Source organism: Erpetoichthys calabaricus, chromosome 2 (assembly GCF_900747795.2).
Source record: "Erpetoichthys calabaricus chromosome 2, fErpCal1.3, whole genome shotgun sequence".
NCBI lineage: Eukaryota > Metazoa > Chordata > Cladistia > Polypteriformes > Polypteridae > Erpetoichthys > Erpetoichthys calabaricus.
The window spans coordinates 334,137,429-334,164,136 of NC_041395.2; the positions used below are offsets into that span (position 1 = coordinate 334,137,429).

General features: G+C 43.4%; 1 protein-coding gene across 1 annotated transcript in view; it reads right to left on the reverse strand.

Moving 5' to 3' along the window:
* LOC114645640 (broad substrate specificity ATP-binding cassette transporter ABCG2-like) overlaps positions 1-17,816 on the reverse strand; it is a 93,964-nt gene extending 76,148 nt beyond the window's left edge. The window contains exons 1-2 of the mRNA XM_051922622.1: positions 17,518-17,816; positions 13,067-13,126 (exon numbers count right to left, since the gene is read on the reverse strand). Coding sequence (XP_051778582.1) covers positions 13,067-13,126; positions 17,518-17,816 — 359 coding nt within the window. The remainder of the gene's footprint in view (positions 1-13,066; positions 13,127-17,517) is intronic.
* Positions 17,817-26,708: the final 8,892 nt, after the last annotated feature.

A 26,708-nucleotide genomic window follows, 5' to 3' on the forward strand; every position in this document is an offset into this window, starting at 1 on the left:
CTCCTCCTTGACTTGTCCGCTGCCTTTGACGCTATTGACCATGAAATATTGCTGATGCAACTTGAACATCTTGTTGGGCTTAAAGGGACCGCTCTTAACTGGTTCAGGTCATATTTAACTGGTAGACACTTTTCAGTGACTTTTAATTCCTCTTCTTCATCTACTGCTCCTCTTAAATATGGTGTTCCTCAGGGATCCATTTTGAGTCCTATTTTATTCTCCATATACCTTCACCCTATTGGAGCAATTTTTAGGAAATTTAACATTTCTTTTCACTGCTATGCTGATGATACTCAGGTTTATATTCCTGTCTGCAACTCTACAACAAATCAACTCCACAACTGTCTGTCTGAACTAAGATCCTGGATGGCTAATAATTTTCTTGATCTAAATCAAAATAAAATGGAGGTGCTTATAGTGGGTCTGCAATCTTGGTGTTACCTTTGATAGTAACCTCTCTTTTGAGAAACAAGTAAATTCTGTAGTCAAGAGTTGCTTTTTCCAACTTCGTCTATTAGGTAAGATAAAGCCTTTTTTATCTTCTAGGGATCTTGAGATAGCTACTCATGCATTTATTTTTTCTCGCCTCGATTACTGCAACTCGCTGTATTCCGGGATTAACAAATCCTTGATATGCAGGTTACAGTTGGTACAAAATGCTGCCACTCGCTTTCTGGTTGGGGCAAGAAAGTATAACTCTGTCTCTCCTATTTTAGCTTCTTTACACTGGCTGCCTGTCAGTTTTCGAATTGATTTTAAAATCTTGCTGCTAGTTTTTAAATCTTTACATGGGCTTGCTCCTGCCTTTTTATCTGAACTGTGTGTTTTGCATCAGCCATCTAGAGTGCTTAGATCTTCTGGTCAGCTGTCTCTGGTTGTCCCTCGTACCAAGTGTAAAACTAAAGGGGACAGGTCTTTTGCAGCTGTTGCACCTCACCTGTGGAACTCTTTACCTCATCATATAAAGGAGTCGTCTACAATTGAACTGTTTAAAACAAGATTAAAGACTCATTTCTATTCACTTGCATTCAGTGACCTTCAGTAATACTGATGGCTTCCTCTTTTTGATTATACTACATTACTTCTATTTTTTATGTATATAACATTACTTGTATTTATTATGTATTTTATGTTCATATATTTTATTTCTATTTATGTTTTATGTTAATTTGTTCTATTTTTGTAAAGCACTTTGGCCACAGCATTACTATGTTTGTTTAAATGTTAAATTGACATTGACATTATATTCCCTTATAACTTAACAATTATTGAATCATCTTTTTTCTGGATCCTTTCTCTTGTACTCTTATTTCCTTTGAGCACTTTTCCTGTAAAAGGTGCTATATAAAAGAACACTGATCAATTAATCCCAAATTACATTGCAAGGTGAGGCCTACCAAATTGGCATGACTGCATTTGTGTCAGTGTGAGTGACAAGTTCAAACTGAATAAAGAGGATCATCATTTACAGTGTGACAAGTTAACAGTTAAGTTACACTATGGCTTTCAGTGCATCCACAACCACAACATAACGCATAAATACTGATAGCTCAAAACCTCAACTACCTCACTGAGTGTCCCACAGAGTCTTTTTCTTTACCAGTGCACATACTGTACAAAAATAGATATAGCTGCCCAGTATATAAAAGCTCTTCTGAATTTTTCCCATGTGGAAAGCATACACCATATGACCAGAGGTGGGTAGTAGGCCTAACTAGTTACATTTATTCCATTACATTTACTTGAGTAACTTTTTAAAAAAATTGTACTTCTAACAGTAGTTTTACTGCACCATATTTTTTACTTTTACTTGAGTACATTTGTGAAGGAGAAACGCTACTCTTACTCCGCTACATTGGGCAACACTCGACTTGTTACTTTTTTTCCATTACATACGCTATATTTTTGCCAGAGAGAAACCGTCAGTGGATCTACTGCGTGACTGTTTCACCAATCAGATGTAGCAACAATAATCACAAGACTCCATTTCACCAATCAGGCGTGGCAACAATAATCACATGGCTCTGTTTCAGAAATCAGACGTTGCCATGCAGTCACATGACCACACACAAACTATGGCGGCATAGCGGACAGGGAAAGAAAGAATACATGAAAAATGAGAGCCAACTCCTGCTGAAGCTTACCCATCACTTCACTGAGTGAAGAACAAGCACATTTTAACCAAACATGCACAGGCACTGACAGTCAAGGTAAAGTGAGACTTCTTGTATGTGCGCAAGCTGCTTTGTTCTAATGTTATTTTCTATCAGCTGTGCTATTTGGAGGGCAAGTGAATATCCATCCATCCATTTTCCAACAGGGTCACGGGGGTCTGCTGGAGCCAATCCCAGCCAACACAGGGCACAAGGCAGGAACCAATCCCGGGCAGGGTCAGAGGCGTGACCACGGGGGGGCTGGGGTGCACACTGCGCCCCCAGAGACAAGCCGTGCCCACCCTGTGAAATGCTCTGTCTGTCCAATGAAAACTCTGGAGAAGAATAACATTTGATTTTTAAAACTGAGTTGCTTTCCAATCGGCCCGTTTGAATTTGGCAGCGTATCCGTCAGTGTCTCCTCCACTAGACAGGCACCATGCTGCTCACAGTTCACTTCGCCGCACATTTTGCAACACGTTTTGATCCTGTTGACCGCATTCTTTAATTAAAACAGCGTATACGTTCCATTCTTCTTTTATTTTCTGGTTGGTAACACCAAAGGCTATGCATAGGTGGCTTATTAAAAAGCAGACATCTTCAACCTCTGTCCCTCCGCAAGCTGCTGGCTCCACGGTTGAGCCCAGCACCGCTGCTACCAACACGGAGCACAGCGCACCCACGTTGGGAACTGAAACTCCAAAAGATGTAGATAAGCCTACACAATCCTCCAGCTCTGCGCCCGTGTCGGGTACTCCAAACCTCTGCCTTCAACAAAATACACAGTCCGGTCTGCCTGACTTAAATATGGATAGCCCATCCCAGCCCATTTTAATTAATTATCCCAAGCGCGCATTCGGAAAGACACTCAGATGTTTTAGTGCAAGCTGGTATCAGTCTCGACCATGGCTTGAATATTCTGTTGTCCGTGATGGCAGCTTTTGCTTTGCCTGCCGCAAATTTAGTGTTTCCAATTCGGACCGCGAGGACATATTCACCAAACACGGCTACACTAATTGGAAAAGAGCTCTAGAAAAAGACGGTGGCATCTTCCACAAACACGCGTCTAGTATTCCACACATCAGAGCAATGTCTGCATCACAGCACTCATCACTGGTGTGTCTTCAGCTGCGTGCGAAAGCTCTTTCTCTACTTTGAACCGCATTCTCACTCCACTCCGCCGAACAATTAATGCTGTATTACAGGAAGAGAAATGTAGTCATTCTGGCACATGAGAAAAACATCACAGAAAATCTACACGTGAATGAATTTATTTCAGAATTTGCCAAGAGTAACGGCAGACTGGTCCTGTAGATCAGGGGTCCCCAACCACCGGTTCGCGACCCACTACCGGGCCGCGAGAGAACTGCCGGCAACGGAGACTCACTCAGACTTTTCAGAACGCTTGGCGGGCGGGGCTTTGCAGCGGCGCAGAGAGAGGAGAGAGACCGAGGTGACAGAGTATTACAACAAAGTATTGTTACGGTCCCGACAGTTTCCCCATATGACACGAGTCTATAGAAATCGCGTTACTACAAAGTACATTCAGCAGATGCTTTCATTACAACGAAGTGACATTGAAATGCTTGAACAAATCATCCACAGAGCAGTTAGATCTGTGGTCGCAGTTCAGTTGTGCACGTTTGCACAACAATCCCCAAACAGAAACATTGTAAAAAAAATTCTTTCTTCGAACTTTCCTCGTACTGTTTTTTTTTTTTTTTGCTGTTTTTGTTTTCTGTGGTTTTCAGTGATACCTTTTGCTTATTGCTTGTCAACATTTGAAAAACATCCATTGGAATTTAACTCATTGTCACCTCCAATAGAAACGGCAGACACGAAAAAAAGATAGCAGTGTTAATGTTTGTGATGTGCAATCTGTTGGAATGGCAAATGTAAAGCATATGTCTTTGTTATATGCAAAAAAAGAAGAAAAATCTCAGGTTGCAAACGTATGCGAACTGCTTAATAACTTAATAATAATAGAAATGTTATGTAAATTGTGTATAAAACTGCCCACTCCCCCCCCCCCCCCCTCCCCCCGACCGGTCCGTGGAAAATGTTGCATCTAATAAAGTGGTCCTTGCTGTCAAAAAGGTTGGGGACCACTGCTGTAGATAATATCCAGGTTAAACACTGGAAACTGATGTCCTACAGCCTCCCATGACTACAATGAGCCACGTTTCTGTTCTTGCTCTCATATGTTGTATACATTTGACTTTATTGATATTCACCTTGTAGATGTAGTTCTATATTTGTTCACAAAAAATAATAATACAAGTTCCATTGCCTCTGTTAATTTTATTGAACAATAGGTTATGATTTATGCCACAATTTTTGCTTTTATATGTTATATAAAACTATGTTGTTATTATTTTTTGCCCCCCCCCAGACAAGCCAAATGCCCACCCACACATGATGTTCTGGTCACACCTCTGGACAGGGTGCCAACCCACCGCAGGCAAGTGAATATGCAGTATTATACAGTCAGTGTACAGTCAGTATATCTTGTCACTGTAAGTAGTTTGCACTGTTCAAACATACATGTTACCTACTGTAGGTAACGGCTTCAAAAGCTTTGTTGTGAAAAAACTGACATTTGGAACTTTACCTTATTTGTGCATCTTTATTTTGTAAAGATGTTATTTATTTTTACTCATTTTTTATTTTATTATTTAGAAAGAGCAGAATATGCACATTATATTTTTGTTTTTTCTTTTACAACATTTCTAAAAATTAAATAATTTATTATGATCAAACAGTTACTCAGTACTTGAGTAGTCTTTTCACCAAATGCTTTTTTACACTTACTTGAGTCATTTTTTGGATGACTACTTTTTACTTCTACTTGAGTAATATTAGGGTGGCGCAGTGGGTAGCGCTGCTGCCTCGCAGTTGGGGGACCTGGGTTCACTTCCTGGGTCCTCCCTGCATGGAGTTTGCATGTTCTCCCCGTGTCTGCGTGGGTTTCCTCCCACAGTCCAAAGACATGCAGGTTAGGTGGATTGGCGATTCTAAATTGGCCTTGGTGTATGGGTGTGTTTGTGTGTGTCCTGCGGTGGGTTGGCACCCTGCCCAGGATTGGTTCCTGCCTTGTGCCCTGTGTTGGATGGGATTGGCTCCAGTAGACCCCTGTGACCCTGTGTTCGGATTCAGCAGGTTGGAGGATGGATGAGTAATATTATTTTGAAGTAACACTACTCCTTACTTGAGTACAATTTTTGGTTACTCTACCCACCGCTGCATATGACATATACTGTTTTAAGATCTAGCGCTGCTGCCTCACAGTTAGGAGACCTGTGGTTCGCTTCCCGGGTCCTCCGTGCATGGAGTTTGCATGTTCTCCCCGTGTCTGCATGGGCTTCCTCCCACAGTCCAAAGACATGCAGGTTAGGTGGATTGGCAATCCTAAATTGTCCCTTGTGTGTGTGCCCTGTGGTGGGCTGGCACCCTGCCCGGGATTTGTTCCTGCCTTGTGCCCTGTGTTGGCTGGGATTGGCTCCAGCAGACCCCCGTGACCCTGTGTTAGGGTATAGTGGGTGGGATAATGACTGACTCACTGTCTGCAGAATAATTTATTGGCTGAAAAACCTCAATGCTAACTGTCAGAGTGAATCCAGCAGGGGGTGCTAGATCCCTGATTGGAATAAGCTCTTTTGTAATTATGGCACATTATATAATCCAAAGGGCGGCACGGTGGCACAGTGGTAGTGCTGCTTCCTCGCAGTAAGGAGACCTGGGTTCGCTTCCCGGGTGCTCCCTGCCTGGAGTTTGCATGTTCTCCCCATGTCTGCGTGGGTTTCCTCCCACAGTCCAAAGACATGCAGGTGAGGTGCATTGGCGATCCTAAATTGTCCCGTGTGTGTGTATGCCCTGCAGTGGGCTGGTGCCTTGCCTGGGGTTTTTTTCCTGCCTTGCACCCGGTGTTGGCTGGGATTGGCTCCGGCAGACCCCAGTTACCCTGTAGTTAGGATATAGTGGGTTGGATAATGGATGGATGGATGTTTTAAGATCGTCAGTAGAGATTCTACCATAAATACAGCTACTCTTCTACTGTATACAGTCACATTTTGCTATGCAGCAGCCTTGTGCTAAAATTATTTAAATTTATTATTTTCACTTATCAAGCATACCCAATACCCCAGAATGACAATGTGAAAATAGTATTTTAGAAATTGTTTGGCAAATTTATTAAAAGCTGAAATCTCCCATTGACACAAGTACTTAGACCCTTTGCTTTGGCTCAGGTGCATCCCATTATATTGATCATCATTGAGATGTTTGAGGTCCACATGTGGTCAATTCAGTTGATTAAACCTGATTAATAAAGACATCAGGTCTATACAAGGTGCCACCAGTTGAGCAAGAACCAAGCCATTAAGACAAAGGAATTGGCTGTAGAGATAGGAGACAGGATTAACAAGGCACAGAGCTGAGAAAGAAATTCCTCATCCTTAATGAAAGCCTACTCAGAGAGCTCTGGGCCTCAGACTGGACAAAAGGATCACCTGTCAAGAGGACAAAACAAAGACAACATAGAAGTGGCTTAGTGACAACTCTCTGAATGGCCTTGAGTGGCCCAGCCAGAGCCCATACTTGATCCCAACTGAACATCTCTGGAGAGACCTGAAAATAGCCATTTGCCAATGGTCTCCATCCAGTCTGACAGGGTTGGAGGGGATCTGTAGAAAAGAATGGCAGAACAATTCCCAAATCCAATTTGAAGCTTGTGGCATCAAACCCAAGAAGACTCCAGACTAGAATCTATGCCAAAGGGAGTTTCAAAAAGGTAATGAGTAAAGGGTCTGTACTAATGTGTCAAAAATTTCAGTTATTTATTTTTATCAATTTGTAAAAAATTCTTGTTGTTGCTTTGTCATTCTGGGGGAACTGAGCATAGATGGAGTTTAAGGGGGAGCCAGGGGTGCCTGGCACCCCCAATGGATGCACTTCTTCTTTCACCTGCTCCTGTTAGGGGTTGCCACAGCAGATCATCTTCTTCCATATCTTTCTGTCCTCGTCATCTTGTTCTGTTACACCCATCATCTTCATGTCCTCTCTCACCACATCCATAAACCTTCTCTTAGGCCTTCCTCTTCTTCTCTTCCCTGGCAGCTCTACCCTTAGCATCCTTCTCCCAATACTTCCAGCATCTGTCCTCTGCACATGTCCAAACAAACGCAATCTCGCCTCTCTGACTTTGTCTCCCAACCTGAGCTGACCCTCTAATGTCCACATTTCTAATCCTCTCCATCCTCGTCACACTCAATGCAAATCTTAGCATCTTAACTCTGCCACCTCCAGCTCTGTCTCCTGCTTTCTGATCAGTGCCACAGTCTCCAGCCCGTATAACATAGCTGGTCTCACTACCGTCCTATAGACCTTCTCTTTCACTCTTGCTGATATCCGTCTGTCACAAATCACTCCTGACACTCTTCTCCACCCACTCCACCCTGCCTGCACTCTCTTCTTCACTTCTCTTCCACAATCCCCATTACTCTGTACTGTTGATCCCAAGTATTTAAACTCATCCACCTTCGCCAACTCTACTCCCCTCATCCTCACCATTCCACTGACCTCCCTCTCATACACACACATGTATTCTGTCTTAGTGGTCCTACTGACCTTCATTTCTCTCCTCTCTAGAGCAGATCTCCACCTCTCCAGGGTCTCCTCAACCTGCTCCCTACTATCGCTACAGATCACAATGTCATCAGCAAACATCATAGTCCACGGGGACTCCTGTCTAATCTCATCTGTCAACCTGTCCATCACCATTGCAAATAAGAAAGGGCTCAGAGTCAATCCCTGATGTAACCCCACCTCCACCTTGAATGCATCCGTCACTCCTACCACAGACCTCACCACTGTCACACTTCCCTCGTACATATCCTGTACAACTCTTACGTACTTCTCTGCCACTCCCGACTTCCTCATATAATACCACAGCTCCTCTCAGTCACCCTGTCATATGCTTTCTCCAGGTCCACAAAGATGCAATGCAGCTCCTTCTGGCCTTCTCTAAACTTCTCCATGAACATCCTCAGAGCAAACATCACATCTGTGGTGCTCTTTCTTGGCATGAAACCAAACTGCTGCTCACTAATCATCACCTTACTTCTTAACTGAGCTTCCACTACTCTTTCCCATAACTTCATGCTGTGGCTCATCAATTTTATCCCCCTGTAGTTACTACAGTCCTGCACATTCCCCCTTATTCTTAAAAATCAGCACCAGTACACTTCTTCTACACTGCTCAGGTATCCTCTCACTTTCCAAGATTCCATTAAACAATCTGGTTAAAAACTCCACTACCAACTCTCCTAAACACCTTCATGGTTCCACAGGTATGTCATCTGGACCAACAGCTTTTCCATTCTTAATCCTCTTCATAGCTGTCCTTACTTCCTCCTTGCTAATCCATTGCACTTCCTGATTCACTATCTCCACATCATCCAACCTCTTCTCTCTCTGCACTATGTTACTAAAAAAAACTTCCAATGAAGGTTTGCTTTATTCCTTAAAAGTTTTTATTTTTTTAAAGGCCACAACTAATGTAAATATTGCACTAATCAATTACAGTAATCCCTCCTCGATCACGGGGGTTGCGTTCCAGAACACTCCGCAGAAGGTGAAAATCCGCGAAGTAAAAAACATATGATCACATGGTTATTTTTATATATTTTAAGCCCTTATAAACTCCCCCACACTATTATAAACATTTCCAGCACAATTATACAGCATAAACCCTTTGTATTCTCTTAGATATTAGGTAAGATTCGTTGAAATTATGTATGTAAACACAGTTTACATACAGTAAAACCTAAATATTATTTTAAAGATATCGAGTGTCTCCGATATCTCATATGTAACAGCCATTACGACAGACAGGCCACCAGCAATAAATACGTACAATGCAAGAAAAATTGTATACAGTAAAATGTGTGTACAGTGACACTAAACTATGTACATGTAATAAGTACTGTACGTAGAAAATTAATTATAGTTACTCATCAACAATGACACAACGACTTGTCCGATAACGATGAGTTTAATTTTACTGCACAACAAAGGAGAGCACTACAGCTCTTCTAAAGGAGCCTCTTCAGGCGACTGTGTAGCACCGCCGTTGTTCTTCTTCTGGCAGTCTTCAATCCAGATCCCTAAAGCAGATTCCATCTGGACTACCACCTTATTACATCCACTTACAACTCGTTTTGCGCTCTGGTTAAAGGACACTGCGGCCGTAGATCTTATATTCTTTTCCTCCTTTTTAATAAAAAGAATCGTGGACTCATTGATGCTGTAATGGCGTCCTGCAGCGGTGTAGCTGTTCCCTCCCTTCAACATATCCAAAACTTTTACCTTTTCGGCAATCATTAACATCTTCCGTTGGCGCTTGGACACGGCCCCTGAAGCAGTAGCAGGAGCACGTTGATGCTGAATGAGCGAGACAAGACTTCCTGGTTAACGCAGCGGAATCAAATTCGGCGCTCTGTTGCTGAGCCAATCAGCACACAGGAACTTAACTGCGTGCTCAGATTGGGTAGCTTCTCAGCCATCCGCCAATAGCGTCCCTTGTATGAAATCAACTGGGCAAACCAACTGAGGAAGCATGTACCAGAAGTAAAAAGACCCATTGTCCGCAGAAACCCGTAGAACAGCGAAAAATCTGCGTTATATATTTAGATATGCTTACATATAAAATCTGCGATAAAGTGAAGCCGCGAAAGTCGAAGACGGATATAGCGAGGGATTACTGTAGTTGGATAACTGAATTTATCCTAACTGAGCAACTTTCTTATATTTCACCTGCCCTTAAAACAGGGAAACCATCTGTGTAACTACAGATTAGTTTAGTGTTTCAAATTTAGCTGGCAAGAGGTCACTTCAACTTGCATATTCTGTATTCAGTATAATTCCCTCTTTTATATTCAGAGGGCCACTTCTGTCCGCAATCCTGTCAAGCAGCTGTTTAAATGACCACAAAATCACACATGTGCCTGTGTCTTATGCTTGACTACACCGTCTGTACAAATAACGATGCGGTGGTTTGAGCAAACCTCCATCACACACAGCAATATGACAAAATATTTAACAGAGTGAAAAGTAGAAGTAAAATTTCCATGTATCCATTTTGTAAACCCAATTACCCAGAGCCGGGATGCAAGGGAGCTGGAACCTTACTCAGCAAACATCAGTCGCAAAGCAGGAATACTTCTTGGACAGGACACCACAGACACACATCAGGGCCACTTTAGCATCGCCAACCCATAACCTGCATGCCTTTTAAAAAAGTTAACCAGATCCCAGAACAGCTGCATTTTACCCCAAGAATGAGTTGCCTCACAGCCACGCTGGTTTTGAACACAGGCACGCCACAGGGTTGTGTGCTCAGCCTGGCACTCTTCACGTTATTTACGCATGATTGCTCTGCCATCCATGCCACAAATATGGTTGTGAAGTTTGTGGATGATATGACCGTGGTGGGTCTCATATCGGACAATGATGAGACTCACTATAGAGAGGAGATACAACACCTAGCACTATGGTGCTCAGCCAACAACCTCATCTTGAACACCAGCAAGACCAAAGAAGTCATTGTGCACTATAGGAGGTCCAGAAGAACAAGAACATGCTTCTATATTCATACATGAGGAGGCTGCAATGTGTGTGGACAATATCAAGTTCTTGGGTATCCACATCACATTGGATCTGACCTAGTCTCTGAGCACATCTTACCTGGTAAAGAAGGCCCAACAAAGACTCTTCTTCCTCAGGAAGATGAGACGTGCTGGATTCTTCTCTCAGCTGCTCACAAACTTCTACAGATCAGCTATAGAAAGCATTCTCTGTCACAGTGTGACAGTGGGGTACGGCAGCTGCACAGCACAGGACAGGAAGGCCTTGGCACGGGTGGTGAGAACAGCACAGGGGATCGTGGGAAGTCCTCTCTTAGACCTGGACTCTGTATATGCTGGAAGGGTGCAGAAGAGGGCCATATGTATAGCTGTGGATCTCACCCATCCAGGTAATGGACTGTTTGTACCACTGCATTCGGGAAAGCGGTACAGAAACATAAAAACACGTACCAACAAACTGAAAGACAGCATTCTCCCCACAGCTGTGAAGTCCATCTTCCCCGCTGATACACACACATACATCTACATCTACCCCTCACCTGCCCCCCTGTAGACATGCACACAAACTGTCCCTCGTAATCCTCCCCTGAAGACCCACACACACAGATCACTGGTCTCTGCAGGTGCACTACCTCAGGAAAAGTCTGGACTTGATCATATTTTATTGCTGCTGTCTTTTATACTTATGATGTTTATTTTATTATTTATAGTGTATTGTGTATTTAAGTATTCTGCCTTGAAGGCGAGTCCTACCAACAAAAAATTTCGTTATGTGTATGCATAATGACAATAAAGAATTCTATCTATCTATCTATCTATCTATCTATCTATCTATCTATCTATCTATCTATCTATCTATCTATCTATCTATCTATCTATCTATCATATCATGCCTTTCCTATCTATTATATACCTCCTTTCCTATCTATCTATCTATCTATCTATCTATCTATCTATCTATCTATCTATCTATCTATCTATCTATCTATCTATCTATCTATCTATCTATCTATCTATCTATCTATCTATCATGCCTTTCCTATCTATTATATACCTCCTTTCCTATCTATCTATCTATCTATCTATCTATCTATCTATCTATCTATCTATCTATCTATCTATCTATCTATCTATCTATCTATCTATCTATCTATCTATCTATCTATCTATAACTTCAAAGTGAAAAATACCGAACATATCCTTTAATAATTTATCCACACTATACAACACTTTTGAGCTTACACATTTCTCAGAAAAGGTTCCAGATGAAAATAAACAGGAAAAAAAGTGTCTTTTGGAAATTCAAAATGGCTAAACACAACACACAATAAAAAGAAATGAGATACTTTAATACAAAACTTTTAATCCAGTGAGATAGTACAAAACTAGCCAAAAATGTGCGTGGATAACATTGTCCTCCATCAGCCCTTGCACACTCCTGCTATCTCATGGGAATTCTAAATCCCATGTCAGCACTGGTTTATGGGTTAAATTCTGCTCTTCCCCAAGACCATTACAACTCTGATAAAATGGAGTGTTATTTGGTGTAAGCTGAACCAATTGCAAGGCATGAGCACTATTTATTATTACTAGTTCAGTATCCACCATTGCCTCCTTATATAAACTGTTTGCCAGAACAACCTCAAGGCTCACCCATCCATCCATCTAATATCCATCCATCCATCTTCTAACCCGCTGAATCCGAACACAGGGTCACGGGGGTCTGTTGGAGCCAATCCCAGCCAACATAGGGAGCAAGGCAGGAGCCAACCCCGGGTAGGGCGCCAGCCCACAGCAGGGCACACACACACACACACACACACACATCCACTAAGCACACACTAGGGACAATTTAGGATCACCAATGCACCTAACCTGCAGGTCTTTGGACTGTGGGAGGAAACCCACGCAGACACGGGGAGAACATGCAAACTCAATGCAGGGTCTCCTAAACTGCGAGGCAGCAGCACTACCCACTGCACCACCGAGCCGCCACCTCAAGGTTCACTGCAAATGAAATTCTCTTGGAAAGTGCCCACTTTGGAAGACACTACTTCTGCATTTTTTTATTTATTTCTGCGGGTCAGTTGTAAGTTGCTTTGGATAAAAGGCAGAGGCAAATAAATAAAAAGGAAAACTAACCTCCCATACCTCTAGAAATAAGATTCTTGTGTGCCAAGCAAACAAATCTAATGTCTGAGCACACAGTGCTGAGATACAGAAGCTAACATTTGTGCAGTACTACATTGTTATATCCCAAGAGCTACTTACGATGATTTGCCACTTCCTGTCGGGCCAAGAATAGCATTGAGCCCAGGTTTCATGATGCCACTGAAAAGAAAAGGAAGAGGAAAATAAAATTAAATGAAGATTCAGATCACCTGTAAGACAGGGTGGCACAGTAGTTAGCACTGCTTCTTCACAACCAGTACTCAAAGTTGCCCATGGTAACTGGGAAGTCTTGTTTGCGCCCCATTGTTGGAAGAACACTTCAATATTACTCTGGTTCTATGGAATATGCATTAGAGAATACTGTCACTTTGAATGTGTGTAACTTGAAGAACAACCCGCATCACACACACATTCTATGCATGGTACTTCCAGGTGAGCATTTATTGGTTGTCAGCTTTCCTGTGTAGGGGGATTGTCTCCCACCACGTCTACAGTGTGCCTCATTGCCTTGCTACAAGCAGCGGTTCACTTTTGAATTCTCTAGTGCAGGGGTTGTTCAACTTTTTAATCTGAGGATCCAAACTAAAAAAAATCAGCACTATACTGGGACCCAAAAAAGAAGATCATTATCATAATGACAGCAGAGTCATAAAGAGACAAATGTTCACATGTTTTCCCCTTCCAAGCACATATCTCAAGTGAATATTACTAAAAACAAAAGTGCGAAACCAATGTTATTGTTAAAACAACACTCCATCCATTCAGTCCTCCTTATCCTGAGCAAGATCAAAGAGCAACCAACGTCTTTTCCAGCAAGGCAAGAACAACCCCTGAGCAGAGTGTCAGTCCATCGCTGGGTCGTGTCACACACACACACGATAGAACCAGTAGAGCATTGCCAGTCCAACTAACCTGCGTGTCTTTGAACTGTTGAAGGACACATAACATCAGGAGGAAACACGCATACACTTAGGGACAGCATGCACACTTGCCACGGAGAGCACCATGGTCCTGAAAACTAAGACAATTACATTGAAAATAGGGAATAGATTCACTGCCAGTGGAAATGCTTAGTGTTAAGATTTAATAAAGCTGAAGGATATTCTTGTAGTGTGGCAGGAGGATATGAGGAGATTTGAAAGGACAGGATGACATCGTTGAATAAAAGCGCACTTGTTTTATTTTACTTGTGCCTTTTGTGAAAGTGTTGATTTGATATTTGGAGTTGATATTTGGAGTTCAGTCTTCACACTTTATACACTTCATGTCTACATTTTATCATTAGTACTATAGCATGAGGTGGCACGGTGCTGCAGTGTGTAGTGCTGTTGCCTTGCAGTTAGGAGTCCTGGGTTCGCTTCCCAGGTCCTCCCTGCGTGGAGTTTGCATGTTCTCCCCGTGTCTGCGTGGGTTTCCTCCCACAGTTCCAAAGACATGCAGGTTAGGTGCATTGGCGATCCTAAATTGTCCCTAGTGTGTGCTTGCTGTGTGTGTGTGCGTGCCCTGCCCGGGATTTGTTCCTGCCTCGTGTACTGGGATTGGCTCCTGCAGACCCCCGTGACCCTGTGTTAGGATATAGTGGGTTGGGTAATGACTGACTGACTATAACATGAAAAACGTTTCTGCTGTAGGTACGTGTTCAACATTTCTTACCTTGTGTTTCTTGTCATCCTACATTTACCCGGATTGTTGTAGATACAGGACACACATGAAATGTATGTGTTCCAAAAAACAAGATATGATTTACCCTCTACAATTCCAGACACCTCACACCCAGATAAACAGACTTGAGCTGGGAGAACTTTGTGTCCGACTTCAGTTGCCTTGGTGGGAGATGGTATTGCAGGCTACCTGCTGCCAGTGCTGATCAACACATTTGCAAAACAAAGATACTGACGAGAAGGCGCGAAAGAACTGAAGGTTGCCCGGAATTACGACTTTTTTCATAGGCTTCAGGGATTGTGGTGTTAACTTAGTTACTTGACATGTGGTGCCAGATAAGTGGTTAAAAAATAAACCTAAGCAGCTTATTTCCATCCATCCATCCATTATCCAACCCGCTATATCCTAACTACAGGGTCACGGGGGTCTGCTGGAGCCAATCCCAGCCAGCACAGGGCGCAAGGCAGGAAACAAACCCCGGGCAGGGCGCCAGCCCACCACAGGGCACACACACCCACACACCAAGGACAATTTAGGATCACCAATGCTCCCAACCTGAGTTGAGCTCAAGGTGTTTTAAAACTGCAGTTTAATTCTGGTACCGGATTATTTCAAAAATAGGAATTTTCTATACATTTTCAGTACCTATACTGTGCAACCCTACTATCTAATAAACTGCCACTCAGTGCATAAACCCGAGATTATCTGGTTTTTACCAGTTAAACCTAATAAACCAGCAGTTCAGAGCATATATACAGTGCATCCAGAAAGTACTCACAGCGCTTCATCACTCTTTCCACATTTTGTTATGTTACAGCCTTATTCCAAAATGGATTAAATTCATTTTTTTCTTCAGAATTCTACACACAACACCCCATAATGAAAACGTGAAAAAAGTTTACTTGAGATTTTTGCAAATTTATTAAAAATAAAAAAATTGAGAAAGCACATGTACATAAGTATTCACAGCCTTTGCCGTGAAGCTCAAAATTGAGCTCAGGTGCATCCTGTTTCCCCTGATCATCCTTGAGATGTTTCTGCAGCTTCATTGGAGTCCACCTGTGGTAAATTCAGTTGACTGGACATGATTTGGAAAGGCACACACCTGTCTATATAAGGTCCCACAGTTGACAGTTCATGTCAGAGCACAAACCAAGCATGAAGTCAAAGGAATTGTCTGTAGACCTCCGAGACAGGATTGTCTCGAGGCACAAATCTGAGGAAGGTTACAGAAAAATTTCTGCTGCTTTGAAGGTCCCAATGAGCACAGCGGCCTCCATCATCCGTAAGTGGAAGAAGTTTGAAACCACCAGGACTCTTCCTGGAGCTGGCCGGCCATCTAAACTGAGCGATCGGTGGAGACGGGCCTTAGTCAGGGAGGTGACCAAGAACCCGATGGTCACTCTGTCAGAGCTCTAGAGGTCCTCTGTGGAGAGAGGAGAACCTTCCAGAAGGACAACCATCTCTGCAGCAATCCACCAATCAGGCCTGTATGGTAGAGTGGCCACTCCTTAGTAAAAGGCACATGGTAGCCTGCCTGGAGTTTGCCAAAAGGCACCTGAAGGACTCTCAGAAATTCTCTGGTCTGATGAGACAAAGATTGAACTCTTTGGTGTGAATGCCAGGCGTCATGTTTGGAGGAGACCTGGCACCATCCCTACAGTGAAGCATGGTGGTGGCAGCATCATGCTGTGGGGATGTTTTTCAGCGGCAGGAACTGGGAGACTAGTCAGGATTAAGGGAAAGATGACTGCAGCAATGTACAGAGACATCCTGGATGAAAACCTGCTCCAGAGCGCTCTTGACCTCAGACTGGGGCGACGGTTCATCTTTCAGCAGGACAACGACCCTAAGCACACAGCCAAGATATCAAAGGAGTGGCTTCAGGACAACTCTGTGAATGTCCTTGAGTGGCGCAGCCAGAGCCCAAGCTTGAATCCGATTGAACATCTCTGGAGAGATCTTAAAATGGCTGTGCACCGACGCTTCCCATCCAACCTGATGGAGCTTGAGAGGTGCTGCAAAGAGGAATGGGCGAAACTGGCCAAGGATAGGTGTGCCAAGCTTGTGGCATCATATTCAAAAAGACTTGAGGCTGGAATTGCTGCCAGAGGTGCACAACAAAGTATTGAGCAAAGGCTGTGAATACTTATGGACATGGGATTTCTCAGTTTTTTTATTTTTAATAAATTTGCCAAAATTTCAAGTAAACTTTTTTCACGTTGTCATTATGGGGTGTTGTGTGTAGAATTCTGAGGAAAAAATGAATTTAATCCATTTTGGAATAAGGCTGTAACATAACAAAATGTGGAAAAAGTGATGTGCTGTGAATACTTTCTGGATGCACTGTACATGCTCTACAACAGCATTTCTCAACCTTTAAGTATTTGCGACCTGAGTTTTCATAACAGTTTTAATCGTGTCCCCCTAAAGTTTTTTTTTAAACCCTATTAAAATTTATTCCTATATTTTTTGCTGCCGATACACCGCTACAAGTTTAAAATTTCCCTACAAATAGTGAAATTACGCTACATATGGCAACATTCGTGCCCCCTTTTTTGTTACTAGGGGGGCGCGCCCCACAGTTTGAGAACTGCTGCTCTACAACTCTCTAATAGCCAGTGTGGTGTGTCAGGCTAGTAACATCACCTGAAGAGAAGTCCACCGAATCAACAAGCTTATTCAAAAGCTTGGCTCAGTTCTGGGATGCACTACTGACCTATTCGAAAAGAGAATGAAGACAAAACTGAATTCATCTCATTAATTTCAAGCTCAATAATTATGTCAAAGATTACCACAAGTCATGTCAGCACACACATTACAAAAGGGGGGTGAAAGAGTGAGACTTGCTGAACACCAAGATGGACATAATGCTCGCTCTGACTGACCTAATGCCGTAGAGGATTTGCTTTTCCACCATTTTTGATCTGAACAGAGGCCCGCTGGACACCTTTACAGTGTAGTCGATGTTGTGGAAGCTGACAGTGGATCCCCGGGCCAATCTGAGGGACTCTCTGGTGGGCACACCGCACTGAAAGGTATGCTCTGGTTCACTGGTGTCATTCACTGGCGCCACCATGTAGTTTACTCCTGAAATGCCCTCTAAAGATCTCACGTTAGTCAGGGCAATTGACACATCTGGGATGCAATCACTGGACAGATCTTTTTTGAAAGGTTCATTCTCCATTTTTGGTGGTGACAAATTGATCTGCAAAATTGGAAAGAAAAATAACATTTAGTGAGTTTTTCTTTTAAACCTTATAATAATAATAATAATAATAATAATGCATTTTATTTATAGGGCACTTTACATTAGCAGTAAATCTCCAAGTGCAACATAAGTTTAGACAAAGGCAAAGCAAGATAAAAACAGAGATAAAACAACAATAATGATAGCATTCTTGTTAATAAGTTTTCCTAAATAGAAAAGTCTTTAACTGTTTATTAAAACAGCCCATAATCTGCTGTGTTGTCAGGCTCTCTGGTAGAACATTCCAGAGCCGTGGAGCAGTGGCTGCAAAGGCTCGGTCACCCATTGTATGAAGTTGGGTCACAGGGGGGTGAAGGCGGTGGGTATTTCTAGTATAAGGATTGTAGTAGGTGGCACGGTGGCGCAGTGGGTAGCACTGCTGCCTCGCAGTTGGGACACCTGGGGACCTGGGTTCACTTCCCGGGTCCTCCCTGCGTGGAGTTTGCATGTTCTCCCCATGTCTGCGTGGGTTTCCTCCCACAGTCCAAAGACATGCAGGTTAGGTGGATTGGCGATTCTAAAGTGGCCCTAGTGTGTGCTTGGTGTGTGGGTGTGTTTGTGTGTGTCCTGTGGTGGGTTGGCACCCTGCCCGGGATTGGTTCCTGCCTTGTGCCCTGTGTTGGCTGGGATTGGCTCCGGCAGACCCCCGTGACCCTGTGTTCGGATTCAGCGGGTTGGAAAATGGATGGATGGATGGATTGTAGTATAAGGAGTTCTTTAAGATATTGTGGAGCATTTCCATGGATACACTGGTGAGTGAGCAGACAGAGTTTGTATTCGTTACGGAGGTGGATAAGGAGCTAATGGAGTGACCGAAGGATTGGTGAAATGTGTTCATATTTCCGCACCCTCATCAGGATTCTTGCAGCACTATTTTGAATTTGTTGGTAGCTTTTGAAGGCTCTCGTTGGGTATCCCGATGAGGACTGCATTACAATAGTCCACTCTGGATGAGACAAAGGCATGAACCCGCTTTTCAGCATCACAGAGGGAGAGGCAGGGATGGAGTTCAGAGATGTTTCAGAGATGGAGGAATGCAATTTTCCAAAGGTGATGGACATGTATATCAAATGACAGATGGGAGTCTAACTTGACACCCAGATTTGTAACAGAAGGGGAGAGGGTAATGGTACGGTCAGAAAAGCAAATACAATTTACAGAGGAACGAAGTTGATTGGGGTGCCAATTAAAAGAGCTTCAGTTTTGGTGCTGTTCGACTTGAGGAAGTTCTTGGACATCCAGGCCTCAGTCTCATTTAAGCAAGTGGAAAAAGTTGATGGAGGTGTAAGAGAAGTCGAATCCAGTCTCACATAGAACTGCATATCATCGCATTAACAATGGAATGAAACTCCATGCTTGTGGATGATGTGACCCAAGGGTAGCATATAGATATTAAAGGACTGATCCTTGTGGGACACCACAGGTGACAGTGTGGGTATGAGATTTAGCATCTCCCAATGCCACATACTCAGCCCTATCTGTAAGAGAGGACTCAAACCACTCCAAAGCAGTGCCAGAAAGTCCAATTGTATAGTGAGGATGATGAAGGAGAACATTATGATCCACCGTATCAAATGCAGCTGTGAGGTCCAGGAGGATAAGGAGTGATGGAGAGCCCTGGTCAGCAGCCATCAGGAAAACTTGACGTTCACTTTCTCAAATAAATCCCATCTTTGACTTCAGAGAGATAAATCTGGTCCTGCGGTGGGTTGGCACCCTGCCCAGGATTGGTTCCTGCCTTGTGCCCTGTGTTGGCTGGGATTGGCTCCAGCAGACCCCCGTGACCCTGTGTTCGGATTCAGCGGGTTGGAAAATGGATGGATGGATGGAGATAAATCTGGCGGCATGGTGGCGCAGTGGGTAGCGCTGCTGCCTCGCAGTTAGGAGACCTGGGTGTTCGCTTCACGGGTCCTCCCTGCGTGGAGTTTGCATGTTCTCCCATGTCTGCGTGGGTTTCCTCCCACAGTCCAAAGACATGCAGGTTAGGTGCATTGGCGATTCTAAATTGTCCCTAGTGTGGGGGTGTGAGTGTGTGTGTATGCCCTGCGGGGGGCTGGCGCCCTGCCCGGGGTTTGTTCCTGCCTTGTGCGCTGGGATTGGCTCCGGCAGACCCCTGTGACCCTGTAGTTAGGATATAGCGGCTTGGATAATGGATGGATGGATGGAGATAAATGTATTAGGAGCTGCACTGTGGCCTTTAATCGTAAATCAAGGAAATCCAATATGCTTGATTCATGTATCTACAGTATTTTTTCAGTCCTATTCACTTTATTTTAAGTTAATCCCAGCAATCATTAAGCACATGGCAGGAATGGCACCTGGACAGGGCACCTGTCCATTACAAGCCACCAGCCCATCATAAGTTTACAAAATTCCTAATTACATATGCATTCACATAAAGGTACAGATTCAGTAAGATACATTTCCAAGAGTTATGGACCAGGAGAAGTAATACATAGGCAAAGACATCGTCAAGACAAGCAAGGTGTTTAAAAACTTGAAATCGAAAAACCAGACAACCTAGAAACAAAGGTGAAGACAAGGCCTATGCTGAGGACTACTTGAAAAGAAAGATAACTAAGTAACTAACTAAGGGAGAGCTGTAAAACATGCAGTATCCACCATGGTGTGACCACTGCCATACCGATACTGTCACTTCCATGATGTCTGCACTACAATCGTGGGCACATGGGGTAAGCTGCAGCGTACCCGAGACAGTATCGTACTAACTGCATATCAAACAACGTAGTATGGTGCTAAGAGGAGATGATGCTGGGTCTGAGTGCTCTGGCAGTGAACAGATGAACATGAGCAGAACCAGGCTTAACCAAATCACAGTTAGTTGTGTTGTCATTTCGCGTTTCTTCTCAGTTTCCTCAGCTGGTCATTTGATTGCCTATTAACAACGGTGTCTTACCCTCTCTCACAAACGATATTCCTCTCAATACAAAGGAACAGAGCACAGGGAAAAGGTAAGTTCTCATGTAAACTTAATAAAAAATAATTGCAATCGTTAAGCTATTTTATTTCAAAATGAATGCTGCTGTTCTTATTCTAAATGTTTTTGTAAATGTTATCTGTAAATGTTGTTGAGCACCTGAAAAGGCCATGAAATCTATGGAAAGTAAAGGAAACATTAGTAGGATCGTATGTGAAGCATACAATAATTGACTCTCTGCAACTCATGGATGGATAATAACCTACCGTCAAGAAATGACCTGGGTATGTGCCCTGGCAGGTGCCACCCTTTGCATGCATGCACGTCACCCAAGGCAGGAGGTATTATTTTACCTTTCTTAAGGCAAATACATCCATCCATCCACTAATCCAACCCGCTATATCCTAACTACAGGGTCACAGGGGTCTGCTGGCACCAGTCCCAACCAACACAGGGCGCAAGGCTGCCAATGACAATACATGAATCAATAATCAGTTTGATCAATGAATCCAGCGGTTAAGTAACAAAAAAGGGGGCGCGAATGTTGCCATATGTGGCGTAATTTCGATATTCGTAGGGAAATTTTAAACTTGGTGTATCGGCACCAAAAAATATAGGAATAAATTTTATTAGGGTTTCAAAAAAACATTAGGGGGGGCGCGATTAAAACTGTTATGAAAACTCGGGTCGCAAATACTTAAAGGTTGAGAAACGCTGAATTAATCCATGTTAATTAAGAAATGAAATTTTCATATGAAGAATAGTTCAAGATTTCACCAGTAGATGGCGCTAGTAACAGATAGAAATATTAAAGGAAGTGTTAAAATATCGATTTCAAAATTATACTAAAACAAACCCAAGACTAAAAAGTTGAAAATAATATCCATCCATCCATCCATTATCCAACCCGCTATATCCTAACTACAGGGTCACGGGGGTCTGCTGGAGTCCATCCATCCATTATCCAACCCGCTGAATCCGAACACAGGGTCACGGGTGTCTGCTGGAGCCAATCCCAGCCAACACAGGGCACAAGGCAGGGAACCAATCCCGGGCAGGGTGCCAACCCACCGCAGGACACACACACAAACACACCCACACACCAAGCACACATTAGATAGATAGATAGATAGATAGATAGATAGATAGATAGATAGATAGATAGATAGATAGATAGATAGATAGATAGATAGATAGATACTTTAGGGCCAACTTAGAATCGCCAATCCACCTAACCTGCATGTCTTTGGACTGTGGGAGGAAACTCACGCAGACACAGGGAGAACATGCAAACTCCACGCAGGGAGGACCCGGGAAGCGAACCCGGGTCTCCCAACTGCGAGGCAGCAGCGCTACCACTGCGCCACCGTGCCGCCCCTCTGCTGGAGTCAATCCCAGCCAATACAGGGCACAAGGCAGGAAACAAACCCCGGGCAGGGCGCCAGCCCACCGCAGAAGGCAAACACAGGATGAGTCAAAATTATGATAACATTTGAATGGCGGAAACAATGTATTCAGAAAACATACTTCATATGTGCAAGATGATTTACAGGAATGTCTCAACCTGTTTGCCATCACGTTCAACACACGTACCATATGTGGCACAAAAATTGCCCACAAAAATTGTATCTAAGTATATATCTGTGTATAGCAGTACTATTAGTGTTAACATAATTGTGACTCACCCTGTATGTAAGTACTACTGATTAATTCTCTCATACAATTAGGAAAGTCCATAGCAATCGTAAGATCCATCCATCCATCCATTATCCAACCTGTTATATCCTAACTACAGGGTCACAGGTGCCAATCCTAGCCAACACAGGGTGCAAGGCAGGGCACCAGCTCACTGCAAGGCACACACACACACACACATACCCACACACCAAGCACACACTAGGAACAATTTAGAATCGCCAATCCACCTAACTCTCATTACTCTTGGTTTTCCTTTCTCCATCCTGCTTAATGCACTGACTGAGACAGCTGCCAGCTGGGATGATATCAATCCACATAACTCTCTCTAGAAGATCCCTGGGTATCTTTCGTAAAGAGTAGAGTGTTTTCTGATGTCCTGGCTCAATTGCCCGCCATGGCTTGGTCACTCTGGACACCAAATCATCCCCTGTCCTTTGAATTTCACTCTGTTATGTACTCATGACGATTATCATGACAGTTCAAACAAGAAAAGAAAGATGACCTTAAAATCTGCATGGCTGAGATTTAAGGATAAACTGAAAGTAGATAGACTGAAGTGGAGGTTGAAACACTAAAGATCTAAGATTGGCAAACTTGTTTGAAGGGCAGCACTAAACTCAAAGTTTTAGACAGCAGTTTAAGCCTGGAATCTTATCTGAAAGATATTCTGTGCTTACAACGCTTATTTATTTAAGGGAGTTTTACTTATATTTTAAACAAAGTTCACATGCCCTTTAACAAAGAGGTCTGCCTTAAATAGCTACATAATATGATGTCAGATTTCATGTAGATGTAATGAAATGGACTCATTTGTTCTGTTTATAACCCTTCGGGATGAAATTCTACGATAAGATTTGGACAAATCCATTAACCTTTATATGGCTGAGAGGAGGGCGGGACTTGGAAAAAATCTCTTGGCAATAGTCTCGTCTCAAGATTTTCTTTTATTATATATATCCATCCATCCATCCCACTATATCGTAACTACAGGGTCACGGGGGTCTGCTGGAGCCAATCCCAGCCAACACAGGGCGTGAAGCAGGAAACAAACCCCGGGCAGGGCGCCAGCCCACTGTAGGGCACACACACACATACACACCAAGCACACACTAGGGACAATTTAGGATCGCCAATGCACCTAACCTGCATGTCTTTGGACTGTGGGAGGAAAACCACGCAGACACGGGGAGAACATGCAAACTCCGCACAGAGAAGACCCGGGAAAGTGAACCCAGGTCTCCTAGCTGCGAGGCAGCAGTGCTACCCACTGCGCCACCGTGCCGCCCAATCGTAAGATCACATTTATTAATATTTTGTGTGTCACTGCATTGAGCATTAGGTAATGTCATTCAGGATTTTAGGATGGTGACATCACCCATGATGAAATAATCCCTCCCACCTTAACTATAGACTGGAAAGTTCCGAATCACTTTAGATTGTATCTGCTGTCACCACACGACCTATACATTTTGCCCTCGAAATTTCACTCCTGCCTTAAAGTAAGCTGTGTTGCAACTACAGTCAGGAAACTTCGAACGTCTCTCCCTCTCTTAATAACACAAACATTTTTCTCTTTCGTTGCTACTTTGCGCAGTTCCACACAACACACATACACCGTTACTCATACATTTTATCGCTGCCCCTCAATCTAATGTACGAGTGACCGTTTGCTGAAATTGTTGAAGCAGATCAGGTAGCACAGGCACCCTCAGCCCCAAAGAAGGCACTCGGAGTCTCAGGACAGGCAGCAAAATCAAGCTTTATTACATAATGCACACACGGCTCCACTTCAGATGAACCGAGCAAGTAGCGAATACTGCAATCTTGTATTTATTGCAATTCTTCTCAAAAGTTTCACCTCAATCAATTTCACTCAACACTCCTATCTGCCTCCAGTTTCCCGCAGCCTTGGTTCTACCTGTCATTAATTCCACCATTGTTTCCTATCTTAATGAACATGGCACTCCATCTTATCATTCAAGGCCGTCCAGCAGGCTTCATCTCTTCCTGCCACCATTATTTGTAGCCTTCAGCCCTTGCTTGCCAGCTGGAGTAGAGGGAGTGTTTGGGGAGGCTGCTTGTTAGCATCTCTTTACATACTTGATCTTGAGTCATAAAATATTGGTAGTTTCTAGCTTTGCTAAGAAAAATAAAATAATATACAGCCACAGGCCTTTTTTGTGACTTAACCTTTACTATACTAACGTGCATTACGATATCTCTTATATATATTTCTCTTCTGGTTCGTCCTGCTTCCACTTCAAAACTGGTCCCGCCCACACGCAGCCCACACGGCATTTCTCGATTCCTATTCGTCCTCTTCTTCCATGTCATGCACTACAGTGCATCCGGAAAGTATTCACAGCGCATCACTTTTTCCACATTTTGTTATGTTACAGCCTTATTCCAAAATGGATTAAATTCATTTTTTTCCTCAGAATTCTACACACAACACCCCATAATGACAATGTGAAAAAAGTTTACTTGAGGTTTTTGCAAATTTATTAAAAATAAAACAACTGAGAAATCCCAAGTACATAAGTATTCACAGCCTTTGCTCAATACTTTGTCGATGCACCTTTGGCAGCAATTCCAGCCTCAAGTCTTTTTGAATATGATGCCACAAGCTTGGCACACCTATCCTTGACCAGTTTCGCCCATTCCTCTTTGCAGCACCTCTCAATCTCCATCAGGTTGGATGGGAAGCGTCGGTGCACAGCCATTTTAAGATCTCTCCAGAGATGTTCAATCGGATTCAAGTCTGGGCTCTGGCTGGGCCACTCAAGGACATTCACAGATTTGTCCTGAAGCCACTCCTTTGATATCTTGGCTGTGTGCTTAGGGTCGTTGTCCTGCTGAAAGATGAACCGTCGCCCCAGTCTGAGGTCAAGAGCGCTCTGGAGCAGGTTTTCATCCAGGATGTCTCTGTACATTGCTGCAGTCATCTTTCCCTTTATCCTGACTAGTCTCCCAGTCCCTGCCGCTGACAAACATCCCCACAGCATGATGCTGCCACCACCATGCTTCACTGTAGGGATGGTATTGGCCTGGTGATGAGCGGTGCCAGGTTTCCTCCAAACATGACGCCTGGCATTCACACCAAAGAGTTCAATCTTTGTCTCATCAGACCAGAGAATTTTCTTTCTCATGATCTGAGAGTCCTTCAGGTGCCTTTTGGCAAACTCCAGGTGGGCTGCCATGTGCCTTTTACTAAGGAGTGGCTTCCGTCTGGCCACTCTACCATACAGGCCTGATTGGTGGATTGCTGCAGAGATGGTTGTCCTTCTGGAAGGTTCTCCTCTCTCCACAGAGGACCTCTGGAGCTCTGACAAAGTGACCATCGGGTTCTTGGTCACCTCCCTGACTAAGGCCCTTCTCCCCCGATCGCTCAGTTTAGATGGCCGGCCAGCTCTAGGAAGAGTCCTGGTGGTTTCAAACTTCTTCCACTTACGGATGATGGAGGTCACTGTGCTCATTGGGACCTTCAAAGCAGCAGAAATTTTTCTGTAACCTTCCCCAGATTTGTGCCTCGAGACAATCCTGTCTCGGAGGTCTACAGACAATTCCTTTGACTTCATGCTTGGTTTGTGCTCTGACATGAACTGTCAACTGTGGGACCTTATATAGACAGTGTGTGTGCCTTTCCAAATCATGTCCAATCAACTGAATTTACCACAGGTGGACTCCAATGAAGCTGCAGAAACATCTCAAGGATGATCAGGGGAAACAGGATGCACCTGAGCTCAATTTTGAACTTCATGGCAAAGGCTGTGAATACTTATGTACATGTGCTTTCTCAATTTTTTTATTTTTAATAAATTAGCAAAAATCTCAAGTAAACTTTTTTCACGTTGTCATTAATGGGGTGTTGTGTGTAGAATTCTGCGGAAAAAATTGAATTTAATGCATTTTGGAATAAGGCTGTAACATAACAAAATGGGGAAAAAGTGATGAAGTGCTGTGAATACTTTCTGGATGCACTATACTGGCCTGCTGAGCGTAATCCATCCAACAAGTACTCGAGGTGCTGCCACAACGGTAAAGTAGCTTTACCACCTTTGCGGGAGCCACCTGTGTCTTTACAACATTCTTCTTACACAGCAAACATCAGAAGCTAAAAATTATCATGAACACATTCGAGAATACAACTCTTCTCTAGCTTTTGCTTCCATGGGTGCACAGATAACTCAACC